The 17,886-nt window shown below is 41.3% G+C and overlaps 1 protein-coding gene across 1 annotated transcript in view; it reads right to left on the bottom strand.

Annotated features, from left to right (window-relative positions):
* The window catches only part of Chn2 (chimerin 2), a 300,787-nt gene that overhangs the window by 99,694 nt on the left and 183,207 nt on the right, over nucleotides 1-17,886 (bottom strand). Inside the window, exons 4-6 of the mRNA XM_077796763.1 lie at nucleotides 8,658-8,689; nucleotides 4,761-4,874; nucleotides 2,811-3,096 (exon numbers count right to left, since the gene is read on the bottom strand). Coding sequence (XP_077652889.1) covers nucleotides 2,811-3,096; nucleotides 4,761-4,874; nucleotides 8,658-8,689 — 432 coding nt within the window. The remainder of the gene's footprint in view (nucleotides 1-2,810; nucleotides 3,097-4,760; nucleotides 4,875-8,657; nucleotides 8,690-17,886) is intronic.

The raw sequence follows: 17,886 nt of genomic DNA, 5'->3' as shown, positions 1-17,886 counted from the left end.
AACTATAAATGTCTGAACCAATGTTAAATCCTGTTGTTACTCTTACATTGCTCACAGCAATTTCTGAAGGTCAGTAGATAACCCAGCTTTAGAATAAATTCTAAATACTTGACATATAGGAAATTGTATCAGACATAAGCATTTTAATTAAATACACCAAATAGTGGTTCTTACACATCATAATGTTTTAAAAACCAATTAAAAAGAGAATCAGAAAGGAAACCAACTGCGATTGGCTAACCATTGCTAATTTTTTTTTGCATCTTCCCCATGTCCCCATCTCATCCACAGTTATTAAAATCAAGTTCACTGCTAACACTCTTGACAGCAGATAAATCTGGAAACCACTCAAATCCGATGGAGTAAGTAAAATCTTTGTGCCAATTAGCACTGTTAATGTTCTTGGATTCACAGATAACAGTCTCTCTGGATTCATTTGGAAATGGTCAATAAAATGAATGGGGGAACATTTGAGTAATCTGGAAACAGAAATGGTGTGTTCTGCATTTAAGAAATATTGAGAAATCTACCCATTTTACTCATTAAAACTTTCAAGACGCACCATCACTGAAGCAGATAAGTACCCCAGGCTCTTCTCAGTCAATCCATTCAAGTTTCCAGTAGCTCATCTCTAGTCCCTGCCTTCACAGCAACAAGCCATTGACCCGCCCTTAAGGGACACACAATTTCTGGCAAGACTGGGACTTTTAATAATTCCACTTGTCAATACCAGTCAGAGAGAAACAGATGGGATTTCTACCAAGTTACTTAACAAACTACTAACAGAATGAGTGGCTGCCAGCAAGTGACCAGACCCAGTGTCCAGAGTATTCCCCAGGAAAGCCAGATATCACATCATTAGTGTCCAAGAAAATCCACACTGATGGCACCTGTCCATCAAAGCACTTGCTGAACTTGAACTTCTTCTTTCCATATTTTCTTTATTTGCCTTTATTTTCCCCAAAGATGAAAGTATACTGGGTAACTCATTCAACACGATTATGAATCTGATTATTCATCTCCTCCACTTTTTAAAAGTAAAGCCAAAATATCTATAGAAAAGAGTATGTTTCGTGGTACTAATTTCACAATAGCAGTATCAGAAATATCAGCTTCTATCGAGCAAACGCTCCTCTCAGGGGAGGACAATGATCTAGAAGGATCAGTTCCAACATCCAGGATCTAAGCTTCCATCCCCAACATGGAAGGGGTGGCCTCTCTCCCCACCTCTTTTCCCTGACGAGTTCTGTTGCACAACCTGCCATTTGTAATAGATTGTTTTTCCTGGTGGCACTGCTCTCTGATTCAGAAATATAAACACCACTTCAGAGATTTATTTTATAATTCATCTTCTGCTTTGTCATGGCCAGGAAGGTCAGCTTCCAGATTTTCTATTCGAAATTACTTTTGAACAGATTTTGCAGACAGACTAAGGAATGGCTCTTGACTGTACCAGAACAAACCCAGAAAGTTGGGGACTCAAGTTTCTCCTCTCTCTGGTTAAAATGCAAACAATCAGCAACGCTACAATTTCCCAGATCTTTTTTTTTAATTTTTTTTTTTTACTAAAGAATACACAGGTGCTGTGGAGACACTGGGGTTATAAAAAGAAAATGGCAAATTATTTTTTCATGGGCCAGCTGCTCAGCTGATGTGATTCTGGGGAAGGCTCTCTTCTGAAGCGCAATTAGCAAATCAATTAACATCATCCCTCTCTGCCAACAGGTCCACCGCTGCCTCCCTCTGCCCTCTCCATCTCAGGGCTTTCTGGTGAATCTCCAAGGATGATGCAGATGCCCAGTCAGTCAACCTGAGGTTTCTTTACCTTCCACCAACCCTGGACAACAGGGGGCCAGTTCTGGCTTAATTAACAATTAGCAACCACCAGAAGGAGCAGTGCTCGCCATTTTGCCTGGCTTATTTATCTCTGTACCAGTCCTACCTTGCTGTAGAAGCAGGGCTTAGCACAGACTCAGTGGGGGTGACGGTATGGCTGGCTGACACTTTCATTCAGTCAAAGCAGATGGTCCCCAAAGGGGCACATCCCAAGAATCTGCAAGCAAACTTGTGGCGATGTCTTTCAAATAGCAACTTACTGAGGATGAAAGTCAGACCTCCACCATGTCCTGCTATGACACTCCCAGTTCACACTGTCAACCACTCAGGGCTTTTCCAATCCCTAGCTGAGCATGATAATGCTCATCTGCGGTGGGGGACAGCCTGTCTTTCTAAGACTCCCAGGGATAGCTATTGTGACTGCTAATGGGCCAGGATTGATTGACATTTTTCGTTTTGCAGTTTTGGGGAATGAATCCAGAGCCTCACACATGCTAGTCAAATGCTCTACCATGGAGCTACACCCTCAACTCAAGGCTCATGGATGGTCATCCAGTCCTAGGAGAGGCAAACACAACTATGAATTTGGCTTGCTGGGCAGAGCTAGAGATGGAACGAGTGATATCTCAAATGGCAACTAGAAACATGTTTCTTCCTGATGATTCACCATTAAACATTATTTTTTACTTTCAAACTCCAAATAAATTAAAAAACAATTGTGTGTCCAAGTCCTGGCTCTGACTGTATGTGTGTGAGCAAATCACTTAACATTTCTTGGTTTCGGTTTCCTCACCTGGAAAATGAGGAGGTTGAGCTGGAAGATTTCTAAGGTCCCTTTGGAGCAAGAATTCTAGAGTTCTTTGGGTGGAGCTGGGTCTCCTCCAACATTTTGGCAAATCACATCTACCATGAACCACTTTCTTATTCAGCACAAACCAAGAACAGAAAGGCTGCTTCTTTCAAACACAGCTCACCTTTTCTACTGGTGTGTGCTCTTCATTCATGACGTTCGTTTTTCTTGATTCATTTTTAGACCTGCTCAGCCTTCTGGACACCTTTTCTCTGAGTAGAGTGGCGTACCCGATGTGCTCGTAGATGGGATTTGTGGTCATCTTGGAAATGTATTCGGCAGCTTTTGTTTCTATGTACAGCGTTATCAGGCCATCCGTCACCAGGTCATGAATGGACTCGAACCTCTTCTCACCCACAAAGTGCTTCCCATCGTGGAAGAGCCGGTAGTTTAAGGTCTGGTTTCCAAACCTGCCCCAAGAGAACAAGGGATCACAGCAGTGAGAGGACAGGAACAGTGAGGAACAGGGACAACAGCCTCAGCAAAAAACAGGCCTAAGCACTTGACATTTAATGATCTCAGAGACCCTTCCAGGTGGGTTCAGTTTCTGTCCCTACTTGACAGCAGAGGTGACTGAGGCCTGAAAAGTTGGGGTTACTGACTGGAGGTTTCTTTCATGTCTGGGGGTGAGGTGGAGGTTGGATTTAACCCCCCATAGTCATTTGGGGTCACTTTTCCTATAAGTCACACAGGCCATTGAGTCAGAGCATTCTCATCTGTAAAAGTCAAGGGTGGCACCTCATTTACAGATATCTTACCTATAAAATACTTTAATGGGAATTGGCAATTACCTCTGCAAGCAACGGCACCACCACTCACCCTGATGTTCACTTATTATTACATCTTTGAACACCACCAGCGTGCACAGTTAGTGCAGGAGAAGAGCGATACCAGAGGTGAGCTTAGAGTACAACCATTACTGGCATCCCAGCAACCTCACCTATGGGGTTCCTGCCTTTATCCCTGGCTGTTCCCTAAGGACCTAATCCTTCATCTCACAGCTCCTGCTGGGTTCCCCACGGGGACTGCCAGCTCTTGCTGCTCAGGTGCTGGAAGATGGGAAAGTACATGGCATATCTAGAGCACCTGATAGCTTTTGAAGTTCTCTTCACCATTACCTCACTTCAGATGTGTTCTAGACATGCCCAGTTGTGACTTGGATAGTTTCTTTCCAAGGCCACGATATTGAGGTGGTGCCCTGAATACACACCCTTTTGTGGACTGGCCTGGGATGTATGTCCACTGCTCCTATTCCTTCTATGAGAAAGGTCTTCCAATCCCAAAGAGTTCAGAGTGAACTTATGGAAGACAATTTGATTCTGGAATTGGACACCTCCCCCACTCCTCATCAGGATTGTGGTGAGGATTAAATGGATAAAATATTTGATCAAGTTATGGAGAGGCAAAAAATAAATATTGTCGTTCAATACTAATAATGTAAAAGGCTCAGGAGAACCCTGCTCTGCTGGTGTGTTGGCATGCAGTTTTGGGACTGCCTGATGATGACTTTTGGGGTCAAGGTGATCCCCGAGATAGCCCTGTGTACAAACAAGACCCAGCAGGTCTTATCAGGCCTGCACATGGTTGGACAAGGGCTGCTGGGAACTGAGACCTTGCTCTGTCAACTAGCTCAATGTCTCAGGTAGAAGTAGCTGTAGGAACACTAATTTTTCAGATAATTCCCTAAGGTGCTCTGTGTCCATAAACAGAGCCCCTGTGTTCATACCTGATAACTCCATAACATCTGTGGCCAAGAAAATTTACACAAATTCCTTTGATATATCGCTGTTGCTTTGTAACAAAGTAAAAATAAAAAGTAAATGGTACAGAGGGAGTGACTGTCTATGGGAACTGAAATTCTGTTTGGGATAACTGAAAAATTCTGGAAATGGATGGTGGGGATGGTTGAACATTGTTGAGAAAGTACTTAATGCTACTGAAATGTCTTATAAAGAGTAAAAATGGTAAATGATCAATTCTATGTCATGCATATTTTACCAGAATTTTTTAAAATGGGAAAAGCATAAGTAAAACCACTTATGAAGCCATGAACAATGAGGGAAGCACAGCTCACCTTAGAGCCAACGTATAGCATCCTGGCTGCCGCTGGCTTTCTCGGAGGATGTAGGCACCCTCCACGCCTCCAAGGAGCTCATCCGCCTGCTCCCGGGAGATGATTCCATGAAACCTGGGGGAACAAGACCACCAAGTGCTAAGTAGAGATCCAGAGTTAAGCTAAAAAGGATGTGAAGGCCACCCAGAATCTACAACTCCCACTGGATGGAGAGGGGCGTGGCTAGTGCACATCTGGAAGACCCACTAGGACTACCCCCCAGCCTGCTTCAAACAGGTAATAAGTATTCAAGGAGGCAAGCAAGGAAGGGCAGCCAGTCCACCTGGCTTTCTGCTATTGTCTTTGATCATAAGCTGAAACTAAAAGTTGAAACAAAAAGCCAGGTTAGAGCTCTCTTTTTAACCATGGGGAATAACAAAAGAGCAATTACCAATTTAGCTCTCAGCTCAAACACAGAGAACTATGTGTTATCCTGATTGCAAATGAACACTTATTGATTAGCAACCTGCTTGCTTCAGGTGCTGGGCATTGTTAATTCTAGAGGCTTATTTTCTGGAAAGATGTGCTGGCTGTAATCAACATCCTTCCAGTTCTTTGGTCCTTTGCATTTTGAGAGTAAATCGCTTAGGGATGTGTTTGGAAAATGTACCTTTTTAAATTTTTTTAAGGTAACATTTATCTTTTTTTTCTACCATTAAAAAAATAATAAAAATGCATGTAGAAAAATGTGGGTTATCCAGGAGGATTTGGGGCTTGGTCAATGACTATGTGGACCTTGGAGGCTATTGTCTGAGAATAGACAGCAGTCAGGGAGGGAGGGGGTGAGGTGGGGGTTGACTCAGGCACCGGACCCTTTCCCTGCTGCCTTTAAGTAGAGAAGGCTGTTCACCCCTATTCCTTGGATCAATCCATGCTTTAGAGGAAGGTGGGCTGGGGTGAGGGGTAAGGACAAGGCCCAGGGACTCCAGGCTCCTGGGAGAGGGACCAACATCTCTTTCTAGAATTAACTAATCTTGGAGAATTGAGGAATAAATCAGAGAAGGAATTTTCCGAACCAAGAAAATCATCCTTACATTCTTGGAAGGGAGAGGGGAAAGGGAAAGTCAGCTAGACACATTATGTTTCTACTCCCCCAGAAATGCAAAGATCAAGTATCAGGACAATGTAGTAGGACAGCATTTTTTTGTTTTTATTTTATTTTTTTTGGTGGTGGTGTGGGGGATGCCTGCCACAGTATACATTTCCTAATTGCCTCTATTCTTTCAAAGTAGACCTTCTAAGTTGACACCTTTGTCCTGGGGAGCAAGGCCAGAGGAGGGTATGGCTCTAAGTTCCCGGTGTGGCTCTTATGTCTAATGCAGTGATAGCTTGGGGGAGAAGGGTTTCCTGGCTTCCTAAATCCTGCTTTTAAATCTCAAGGGTCAGAGCCTGGAGGTCTGGGAGCAGTGCTTTTCTGGACTGAGGATGAAAGTGCTGTAACATTAAGAGGGACCCACCTGCCCCAAAGGAGACCAGTGTCCCTAGTCTTTGAGGCAGGGAGAGGCGGAAGTTTTTACAGAGCCAGGCTCATGGGGGTCTCAGCAGGCCCTGCACAGTAAGGAAGGAAATGGAGCTGGCAGGTCAGATTATGGGGATCCCGGAGCAGAGGTGTTTGGGACGTTGATTGTGAATGAGGCCATTGGACCCTGCAAAGCTGGTGGTGAAGCTGCCTGTGAGGCATGAACTGGGGCAAAGAGATCTGAGGGTGGCCTCTTAGGTGAGAGAGATAGGGGATGGGAAGACAGAGGTGGGAGGAAGATGGGCAGGGACAGGTGGGGGACATTGGAAAGTTTCCTACAAAATAATCAGAAAGGTCAAAAAGCTGGTGTCACAAGGTTTGAGGTTGGGAAGTCCAGGATACACCTAAGGCAGGACAGAGGTGACCACAATAGAATGAGGCACACACAGAGTGGGGCACAGGGACCTGGCATCCTGCCCTGGGGGAGAAGGGCAGGAGAAAGGGAAGAAGAGGGTCTGGAGTTGGCAGTTCATGTGAAAGCAGCTACATTTTAACTCCCCTAGATGGACAAGCTTAAGTGATCACCAGCAGCAGACGAACACTGTCAAGAACTGAGTTAAATCCAATCGTTCAAAAGGAGAAAATGACTGTGTTGTGTCCCTGAAGATCCACTCTGTGGCTCATTGTCCCCTTTATGCACGGTTTCAAAAAGCCCAAGTATCTGCAATGTATGGACCTTGTACTATAGACCAGAAAGAAAGAGATGAAGGGAAAAGGGGAACAATGATTCTCTTTTGTCATGGGGCTCTGGGTGTTTTTCTACTGTCTATTTTCCTATTGTTTTTATTTTTCCAAAATATTAACGTATTGAATTTTTAAAAACAAAAGTAATACCTGTGCATAGTTGGAAAATTTAAACATTCAAATGTAGAAAGGCACAAATGTTGAAATGTACAAAAGAAATGAAATTTTTAACAGGACTGAAGCGAGGATTCTCTTTCCCTAAAAGTATCCATTGTTAAGAATTTCTTGTGATTCATTCACAAGAGATATGCACGGGCATTTCCTGAATACAGCATCTATTAATTTCTGAGTGGAAGATAAGAGGAAAAAAAAACAAGCAAAGAATCTGAAGGTTTTAGGTTAATTCTCCTCTGATACAAAATGTTTCTTTTTGTGGTTAAGGAAATGGTTCTTTGGTCTCCTCTCTTTATAGATTTTAATGTACTTGGGGTTGAACATGTGAACTAAAGGGTTATTCAACCAAACTTTGATGCAAAAAAGAAAATGCCCAATTGAGTACCTTTTGGAATTCATGTGCAAAATTGTGCATGGTAGGGTTTCATTTTCTCCTTCTTAAAATCAATTGTTCTATTTTCAAGCAAAACACAAATCCCTATATTGAGAAACATAGTCATGCTACAACGTAGACTGGACGTTAGGGACGTAGGGGTGGATGTGCGTTCCTGAGCAGGTATTTCGGGAGGGGCTGGCCTAATTCCCAAAGCTTGGCAAGGAAGGTTCTGAAATGCAGCTGTGGCAATTAGGAAGGAACATTGGGCTGGGGTCACTAATAGGGTCATTAATCATGAAGATGAGGCTTTGATAGATGGGGGAATAACAGGGGAAAGATCTTGGATGGGCTGTGAGAGCTTGGGAGGTGGATTTGAAAGAAACCTCACTGTATCACGCCTCCAGGTTGAACATGAGAAGAAAAGTAACCCGTGCATCTCTTCTCCCCCAACACCCTCTCCCTATTAGGTATTTTTATGGTCATGCATACTGGCTTTGCTTCTTCTACAAATTTGTTTGCATATTTGTTTCTGAGAAAGTGAAACAAGAGTTAGAATAAAAAAAGGAAAAAAAGGGAAGGAGAAAAATGATGGTGTATAGCAATCTGGTTAATAAATCCAAGTGGGGAGCAATCACTACTTTGGTTTTTACAAGCCTGCAGGGAAATGGGGTGCCTTTTCTGACCACTGCATTCATAAGGGACATGAAAGCAAAGAATTCAGCTGCAGTGTATGGTCTTTGACACCCCAAATGTTTATATTGTATCCAGGTAGACAGTGAAATAAAACCCTAACAGAGAGCCTCAATTATGAAAAATGCTGCCTTACATTTCAAGTACTCGCCAGGCACTCGAAAGCTGCTTTTGTGGAGAGAATGGCAGCGTGAGACGCTTTCCCTCCCACCTTAATGGAAACCAAGTACCTGAGTGTTATAAAGAAGATTCAATACAAAGGAGTCTGATTGCATTTATTCTTATTATGAAACTCATGCACAATGGACATGTGATGAAGATCATATATTAGAGAATATTTAATATTTAATATTTAAAAGACACATGAAGCGACTACTTATTAAATTATTAAAACAAAGAATAGTATGATACATACTCTCTTCCATAATATTTTGGTCTGTTTTCCACCTATATTAAAAAGAAGAAAAATATTAATAATGTATTTGAATTCAAATCAGCTAGATAAAAATGCTATTCAAATAAACAGAATGGGAGTCCCAGAAGTAATTTTGTTACAGATTTTATTCCCCAAATCAGAAATCCACAAAGCTATGGAGTTAATCAACACATTCCACTATCTTGTGGTAGGAATGATCCAGATTTATTACATTTCTCTACTCATTAGGCTCATTTCCTTCCCAAACGTAATCACCAATAAAAGAATTTTCAGAGGAAAGAGTGATGTTTTCTTAATATTAAGGAATTTATAAAGATATTATAAGGTTTCATCTTAACAGGCAAAACAAATATTTCTATCATGAATAAAACTTCACTTATTTCAATCTTCATCTAATTGTTTTGTTATGCATTTATTTAAAAAAACAAGGAATTCACCTGGATTAAAAAGCAAAGAAGCTTAATTTGGTCTCTTTCCAAATAACATCAATATTCCAACATTCTCATTTTTTTAACAAATGGCTAATGAGCTGAAATTCCTTTGACATCAGAGGTACAGGATACAGAGGACAAGATTCACATCTTTAAAAATCTCAAACTTCCAGAAAGACTTTTTGACCATGGCTTTAGTCATGGGGTTATCATATTGAATTTTGACTCCCTATATGGGTAATCCCTGTTCATATGTACTTTCCTATGTTTATAGTGTTGGAGTTGGTGAAAAATTGACATGAATTCTTATGTTTGGCTTTTGCTCTACTCTAACTCCAGGAACACTGGAAATGTAGTTGAAGCACATTAAGTTTTGGATTTTTATCGATGGTTGTACATATGACAGCAGGTTTATGTTTATTCATTGGAGTTGAGTATGGGCCTGGCAGCTATTTTGTCTACAGTTATTTCCAGTTACAATCAGATGGGCTGTTTTCTTAGCAGGACTCATGAGTAGGCGCAGTGGTGATATTTCAAGTGCTGGGCAGTTTCCTGCTCTACCTCCATCCTCCAAAGGATGTAGAGGATCTGAGTAGGTGGCAGGATACCACAGACCAAGGAGAAGCAAAAAGGGGAGGTGAGGCTCTGAGGACCATGATTACAATTCTGCCTAGGACAATCCTAGCTGGCACTAAACTAATCATCTAGACACCTATAAATACGTGTTCACTCTTCTGTGCATTTTATACCTGAAAAACACTCAACCAAGAGGGGCATTCATAACTCCTAATCTTCAAGGTTTAAAGCCTGCTTCATGTCTTCATGAAGGAAGATTTAAATAACACCATTAACAGAAGCACAAAGTGTGTGCAAAGGCACTGTATTATCTGATGGCCTTTCTGTAAATGATGTGTATAATTACTCTACATACTAGCAAGCTTTTTAATGTGAGTTGGACATTTGGTCATTTATATTATTCCACTGGCTTTCAAAGTTCTTTTTCATTTTTATGATATCATTGATATGTGATTCCAACATCCATGTGCCCCAGAAACATTTTTTTTTTGGTACTGGGGATTGCACCCAGGAGTACTTTACCACTAGCCACATCCCCAGCCCTTTTTATATATTTTGTTTTGAAACAGGGTCTTTCTAAGTAGCTTAGGACCTTCCTAGGTTGCTGCGGCTGGCCTTGAACTTGAAATCCTCCTGGCTCAGCCTTGGGAATTTCTGGGATTACAGGCATGCTCCACTACACCTGGCCACAGAAACAATCTAGAACTAGAAAACTGATGGAAGTGGACAAAATATAATGAATGGCAAAATCTCTCTCCATTCTTGGAGAGGTAGTATTCCAAAATTTGAAATGATTCCCTCTATAGAAAGATAATTTTTTATTCCCATCTTCTTAGATAAGCCATAACACAAATTCCCAAAATCCAGAGGTAGCTCCCCATTCTGCTCCCTTCCTCTACCCTCTCATTTTTCCAAAAGGGAAGGAGTAATTAATCTAACTTCCCATAGACAGCATGGGACAGAGCCTACTACTAACTCCTGACATGCAGGTAAGTGATTAGCAAATGTCGAATTTAATTGGCTTTTAACAAGACAACAAATTACTTTCAGTTCTTTCATCAATCATAAAAATATACAGCACACTCTTTAGGTTCAGGGCTCTGTGCTCAGCCCTGTCACTGTTCCTGAAGTGACGACCTTGCAGATGCAGGAAGAACAGCTACAGGGAATGCAGGGTGTCCAGCATTTGCAGTCAAAAGGAGACACAAGGAGGAATCTAATACAGGTCCCCAAAGAGGGCAGTCAACAGTCATGGTGCCTCAAGGTCTTCCAAGTAAGATCCTGCCCAGAGGAGATTTTGATCCAATTGAAGGTCAAATCCTCTGTGTTAAAAAACAGTACTATAATATAAAAGAAGAGCATCACGTGGCATGGAACAGGGTACAGGTGGAACAAGGCCAGAAAAGAGATCCCAAATATTGCTGAAGGCAATAATATTATAATATTATAATATTATGCTCTCTTTACCTGAAATTCAAATTTAACTAGGAAGCATGGTTTCTTTTCTGAATTTGGCAGGACCTACACAGGAAGAGAGCAGGAAGAGATGGAAGATGCGGTCAGCGCTCTGACCAACTCTCCCACTGGTGGAAGTTGTTTTGACAGCAATCTGATTGAATCTCTTTTCACTTTGTTGTCTCTGCAGTCCTTACAGAAAATATAGTTCATATTAAAGAGAGAGAAAAAGAATGGCCGGGATTAAAAAAAAATGAATAAACACTTCTTCCTTTTTCTAAATATTTTGCTCACAGGAACCTAAATATAGTCTCTCCTACACTGCACTGAGCTTTAAACCTGTCAAGTGTTTAATTTTTAAGTGCTGTGACCTCCCAAATCATAGAACATCCACAATGAACTCCTGCATTCAGACCAAATCCACAGGGCTCTGAGCCACATTGCCACCCTTGTCTCTCAGAGCCAAGGGACCTGTCTGGAGAGACTGGCAACTTTGCACTCTGACCCAGTAGTGTTACAGAGACCCACCCGCTCACTCCAGGGGCCCACTCTGTATGGGATTCAGGGCCATCCTGTGAGACTTGGGATTTTTTTTTTTTTTTTTTTTAAGAAAGAAGCTGTAGCACTGAATTTCAGCTCCTGGGTGTGTAGGAGTCTCTTCAGTGAGGGTGAGAGACTCTCCATGAAGATAGTGTGATAAGAAGAGGTAAGGCAACCTAGTAGTTCTTATATTCTCATTGAGAATCATGTTGGTTAAAATCCAGTAACTTGCTTCATACAAAATGAAGGATTACCTTAGGAAAGGACAGATTCAGGAAGGTGCAATAAACGTAGTGTATCATGACATGAATAAAGGCTAAGTCTGGAGCTTCCTGGCCCTGTGACTATCCTATTACAGCAGCTGGAGCCACCTTGGTGAGCTGAGCCACTTCAAAAGACTGATGGAGGTCAGCTCTGCCTGCCTGCTCTTGGAAATTAGTGAGCCAACTCCAAGGAGTGGGAGAAACTCACCTTTTTTTAAGAAAAAGGGGAAAATTTGCAGAAAAATTACTAGATCCTCTAATGCTGTCCTAAGATGATTTTCCTGGTTCACAGAGGACACCCCTCCTTAAGGAAGGCCAAGTCCAGCTGGGCACACTGGTGTACACCTGTAATCCCAGGGGCTCAGGAAACTAAGGCAGGAGGATTGTGAGTTCAAAGCCAGCCTCAGCAAAAGTGAGGCATTAAGCAAGTCAGTGAGACCCTGTCTCTAAATATAAATATCCACTTTTGGACTGGGGATGTGGCTCAGTGGTTGAGTGCCACTGAGTTCAATTCCTGGGACCAACCTCACCAAAAAAAAAAAAAAAAAAAAAAAAAAAAAAAAAAAGTCCAAGTCCAGGTTTACTTGAGTGAGCAAAGACATGGAATGGATCCTTCTCAAGGCACAGGGCATCTGGTATACAGGATATGATCATGCAGAATGGAGGCTGACTTTTTTTTTTCTTTTGGTACTGGGGATTGAACCCAGGGGCACTTTACCACTCCCAGCCCTTTTTATTTTTTATTTTGAGACAGGGTCTTGCTAAGTTGCCGAGGCTGGCCTCAAACCTGCAATACTCCTGCCTCAGCCTCCGGAGTCCCTGGGATTACAGGCATGTGCCATTGTGCCCTCTCTTGTCATGAGCCGTCCAGGGATGCATATGGGTCACCACACATGGAAGACTCATGGATAGAGATATCTGTTGTCTGGGAATGACCAGTGGACAGTGCCTCTGGTTAATTGCCCAAGGACAATGTGAATCTCTTTTCTGATCTGCTGTGACCCACATAGCACCTGAGATGGGTGTCACCTGCTGAGATGTCAATCAATTTACTGACTGCAAGACAACACAAGCAAGACTCCACCCTTGAAACCTTCTCTCTGCCTTTGATGTCCTAATATAAATAAAGCAAGTTCTGGCTCCATTTTGCCAGGGTATAGAAGCTCTATCCATATGATCAGCTAGCCTTTCCTGCCCCCGCTTTCTGAAAATATTTTCTATGTCCTGTGGTTTTTTTCATCATTCTATTTTTCCTAGCTTTTATTCCATAGCCAGCCCACACCACCAAGGGGAACCCTATTTCCATCACCTGTGGGGGATGCGGGCAAGACTCTCCAACTTATTCTTTTTAAAAATGTAACTGAGCATTTTATTCTAAAAAAGCATCATCTACAGGAAGCTAGTGCATCAAAGCAGGCAGTACATGCCTTATTGTCCCTGTTGGTTAAATCATGCTTGGAATTGCCTCGAATGCAATATTGCTTTTCTTGAACGTTCTTTCAGCTGCACTTCTCAAAGTTGTCTGGTCATTCCAAACAGAAATTTTGGCATACTTGTTTAACATTGCAGATTCTTGGTCCCCACTTTGGGCCAGCTGAGCCTGCTGAGGGTGGGAATGTGATGTGCTATTTAATCAGATCCCCCTACATGATTTCAAAGCATATAATAAAGTCAGAATTACTAATATATCTTTGGTTTTTGAGAATGGGTTTGATAAAGGATGTTATTTCAGCAAACAGGCCTAAGTTATTCAGAGGCATTCCCATAAGTGGGGTGAGTGATCACATTAGGAATTCATTTGAGACAAAAATAAGGCATGTTCACAAGATAAGATTTTCACTGTGACTTGTTCTGTAGGTATTTCCAAGAGCGATTCCTAATACTCTCTGAGCAATGGGAATTTGGTGGAAATAAAAGAAAGCTTTCCAACCTGACTGCCAGAAGGGTATCATGCTCAGGTATCACAGTCGACCTTCCTTATCCTTGAGTTGTTCATCTCCAGATTCAACCAATTGGAATATTTTGGGGGAAAAATTCCAGAAAGTTCCAAAAAGCAAAATGTGGATTTTCTGCATGCCAAGTGCTATGCTGAGTCCATGTGAATGAAGAGAGAAGTGGGCATTGTATTAGGTGCTATAAGTAACGTAGATATGATTTAAAGTGTTTGGGAGGCTGTCTGCAGATGATGTGCCAATTCTATGCCATTTTATATAAGGGGTTTGAGTATGTGGACTTTGATATCTGATGGGGGATCCTGGTACAATATAATGTGTATGTTATAATAAGATCTACTTCATGAATTTATTGTCACATCTCAAATAAAGTTATTTGCCAACACCATGACTGCTTAGGATGATCTGGGTCCTGTCCAATCCTGTCCATACAGTTCACACATATGTTCCACGCATGTGAATCCAACACAGATGTCCCAGCTTCCAGCTCTGGCATCCCCACCCCATGGTCCATCCTAGACCCAATGTGAACTGAATTAACCGCACTTCATATGTGTAGTCACCCCAATACATCCATCATTTTTCATATGTTCTTGTTTCAAGGTCCTGAATTGTCTTTCAGAAGGGCAGAGGGCATGATGGCTGAGGAGCAGGGTCTGGACTCAAACTGCCTAGTATTATCGCCCAATCTACCTGTCTTTAAGCAGGTGACTATTTTCTCTCTCCCTCTCTCAGTTCCCTCACCTTTTAAACAGGACTGTTAACAAAACTCATTGTGTTGTTGTAATTGTTAAGTAAGTGTAGCATGTTCTGCAACAGTGCCTGGCACACAGAGGTGTTCAATGAATACCAGCTTCTGGTATCCAGAAAAGATCCCCTTTGTGTCAAAGGAAGAGCCAGTGCATTCTTTCCTGTGTTCTCAGAATTCCTTTTACCTGTCTCCATTACAAAACACCACCTCACTGATTTTTAAATATATGATTGCCCGTTTCTTCTCTAACAACTCTGTAAGGTTTTTGTTTTGTTTTTGAGAATAGGTCTCTGTGTTGCCCAGACTGACCTTGTTCTCTTGGGCTCAAGTGATCCTCCTGCTTCAGCCTCCTGAGTGGTCAGAACTACAGACACTCACCACTGCGCCCACTTTCTGTGAGTTTTCTGAGACATCAGTTTTGTTTTGCATCATCATTATGTTCTCAGGATGTCTCCTATGTCTGGCCCAGAGTGTGCAGAGGCAGACTCATTATCTCAACCTAACACATTCCTACAAAATGTGTTGGGCAGCGGAGTTTCAAACAATAGCCCTATATTCCATGACTTCACAGAGAAAAAAAAAATAACCATTTTCCAGCATCCCAAAATCAATTTTATAAATATCACTAAAATGCTATAAATAACTATCCAACCATATAGATTTTTGCATGGTATAAAATATTTAAAGACTGATTACTTAATTATTTAATACTTAGTGGAGTAATGAGTATGTATGCTGATGTTCAGTGTGCAGCAGAATAGAAGGGAATTTCATTATCCTTCGACACTGAGGGTATACTATAATAAAAATAAACAATGAAATAATATTGCCCAAGATTAGAAAGTTATTCTCTAATTGGACCTGAGTAGGGAGTGCCCTCAGGTGCCTGGTCTAAACAAATGCTGGGGGACTCATGCCTCAGGGGAAAGGTAAAGAAATTGTGTAGTATGTTTAAACTCAAGGCCAATTAGAGGACACTGAGCCACAAAAGAAGCCCACACTCACAGTCCCATGCCCTGCTGCTCAAAGTGTGACCTGGGGACCAGCTGCATTGACATCACCATGGAGCTTGAATCTGCACATCAAAGGGGCATCACATGCACATTAAAATCTGAGAAGCTGCCATGAGTTCTCACACATGAGAACTTGGTATAGCAGTCTTTTAACTTGGATAGGATTTTTTGGCTAGAACTTTTAGTCATTATAGCAAATATTCAGATAGTGAGTGTTCACAGAGCAAAGGATGTTGGTGCTCATTAAAAGTTTGCAGAATGAGGCAAAGAATGTGGATGCAGGTCCTTGCTCAGCGTCAATCCAACTGCTATGCGACCCTGGGTAGGTTATTAAACTTCTTTGCATATCATTTTCCTCAATTTTAAAATGTGCTATTTTAATAAGGCTGTTTCAGAGATTAGACGAGATGTTGCCTGTAAAAAACTCTGAGACTTGGAACACTGTGGTAATAGTTCCACATTGATTGAGTGGCTACTCTGTGCCAAGAACTGTCCTGAGGGTTTCATGTATATTATCTCTCTTAAGTCTCCAAATAACCCCATGAGGTAAGTGAGGACTGTTATTTTTACACAGAATCACTAAATAGCTAGCTAGAGGCCACAGAGGTAGTAAGTGGCTGGGCCCAGCCAGACAGGATACCCTTAACTACAGGGCTACATTGCTTCTCCAGTAGACACTAATCAATGTTGAGCTATTACTCAAAATCCACAATTTAGCTAAATATTTGATTATCTGAATGATTTTTAACTTCTCTTTACCAGAGTAGAACACCTTAAAATCTCTTTCAAAAGATCTGAATTCCATCAATACATTAGCTAAGGACAGGGTTGGGATATAGCTCAGGGGTAGAGTGCTTGCCTAGCATGTGTGAGGCCTGGTTATGATCCTTAGCACCATCACAGCGTACACACACACACACACACACACACACACACACACACATTAGCAACTGAGAACTTTGAATTAATTTGCCTGGAAGTAGTGGTATTTATGGGTCTCTTAAATATTTCTCTCTGCTTTAGAATTATATATATTCCCAAACTACCTGTTTATTTCCCAATGCATTCTTCTAATTTTAAGGAAGAATTCCCAGCATTTGTAAAGCTTGAAAGAACAGTCGAGTGACAGCTGCATAGTGAGAGCCAAGATGTATAATCCTTAAATGAGTTTTCTTTATAGTCAGATTATCATTGCCTAGATAAACACAAGTTCTTTCACAGGAAACACAAAGGCATTTAGAGAATATTGTGAGTCCTCTGTAAACAAGGTTTCCAATTATTGAAAAAAACAAAGCTTTTATAATCCCTTAGCATCTGGTATATGTTAAGTTTTTACTTAACAGAAATAATTTTAAAAAACCAATTTAGCAACCTTTTACACTGGGTAGCTAGACTGCTGGATTCTCAGAGATAAAGATCGACTCAGGGAGAGCAGGCTTTTGATAGGGGGACTTGTACTGGTGGTATTGGGGCAATTTCATCCACAAAAACTAAATGTGGATAATTCCTTTCTAATTAGAAATCAAAGATCTCTGCTGAAAAGGAGAGAAAGAAAATGCAAGTAACTAAAATTTACATTTTTGGAGTCAAAGTGCATTAATGAAAACTGAGCAAACATCAAATATTTCCATTTCTTTCCATTTGGAATCTAGAGGCTTACTTTTCCTCCTGGCATTACTTGAACATGACAGAGTATAGATGAGTACATTTCTTCCCATTTTGATAAGAATATATTATATAATCAACCATTCAGTCTTTCTGTAATAAACCTTAAAAGTTCATCAATGGCTTTGCTGAGTTCTGTAAGTACACACAAGTCATGGTTTAATAATATGATCTAAATAGTCCGTTAGCAGGTAAATGAACCCACATGTATCAAGTGAGGCCAAAGCAGTTCTTACTCTTTCAGTTTGTTCTCTGCCTTCAAGTTTTCTTCTAGGAATTTGATTTAAAAGTCAGTGATAACATTAGAATAAACAGACAAGACCTTTCTTTAGACCCGTAGAGCTCAAATAAGTGATTTTACCTCACCCCCACCCCAGGAGACATTTGGCAAAGGCTAAAGACAGCTTTGATTTTCATGACTGGGGGGAGGGTGTACAACTGGTCTGAGATGTTAATAAACATCCTACAATACACAGGACAGTTCTCCAAAACAAAGAACTATCCACCCCAAATGGTAATAGTGAGAAAATGCTGTTTTGAAATAAAATAACTTTGAACTTTG

Source organism: Urocitellus parryii, chromosome 3 (genome assembly GCF_045843805.1).
Source record: "Urocitellus parryii isolate mUroPar1 chromosome 3, mUroPar1.hap1, whole genome shotgun sequence".
Classification (NCBI taxonomy): Eukaryota; Metazoa; Chordata; class Mammalia; order Rodentia; family Sciuridae; genus Urocitellus; species Urocitellus parryii.
Note: the sequence above shows the minus strand (reverse complement) of the source record. Positions and strands in the feature narration are given on the sequence as shown.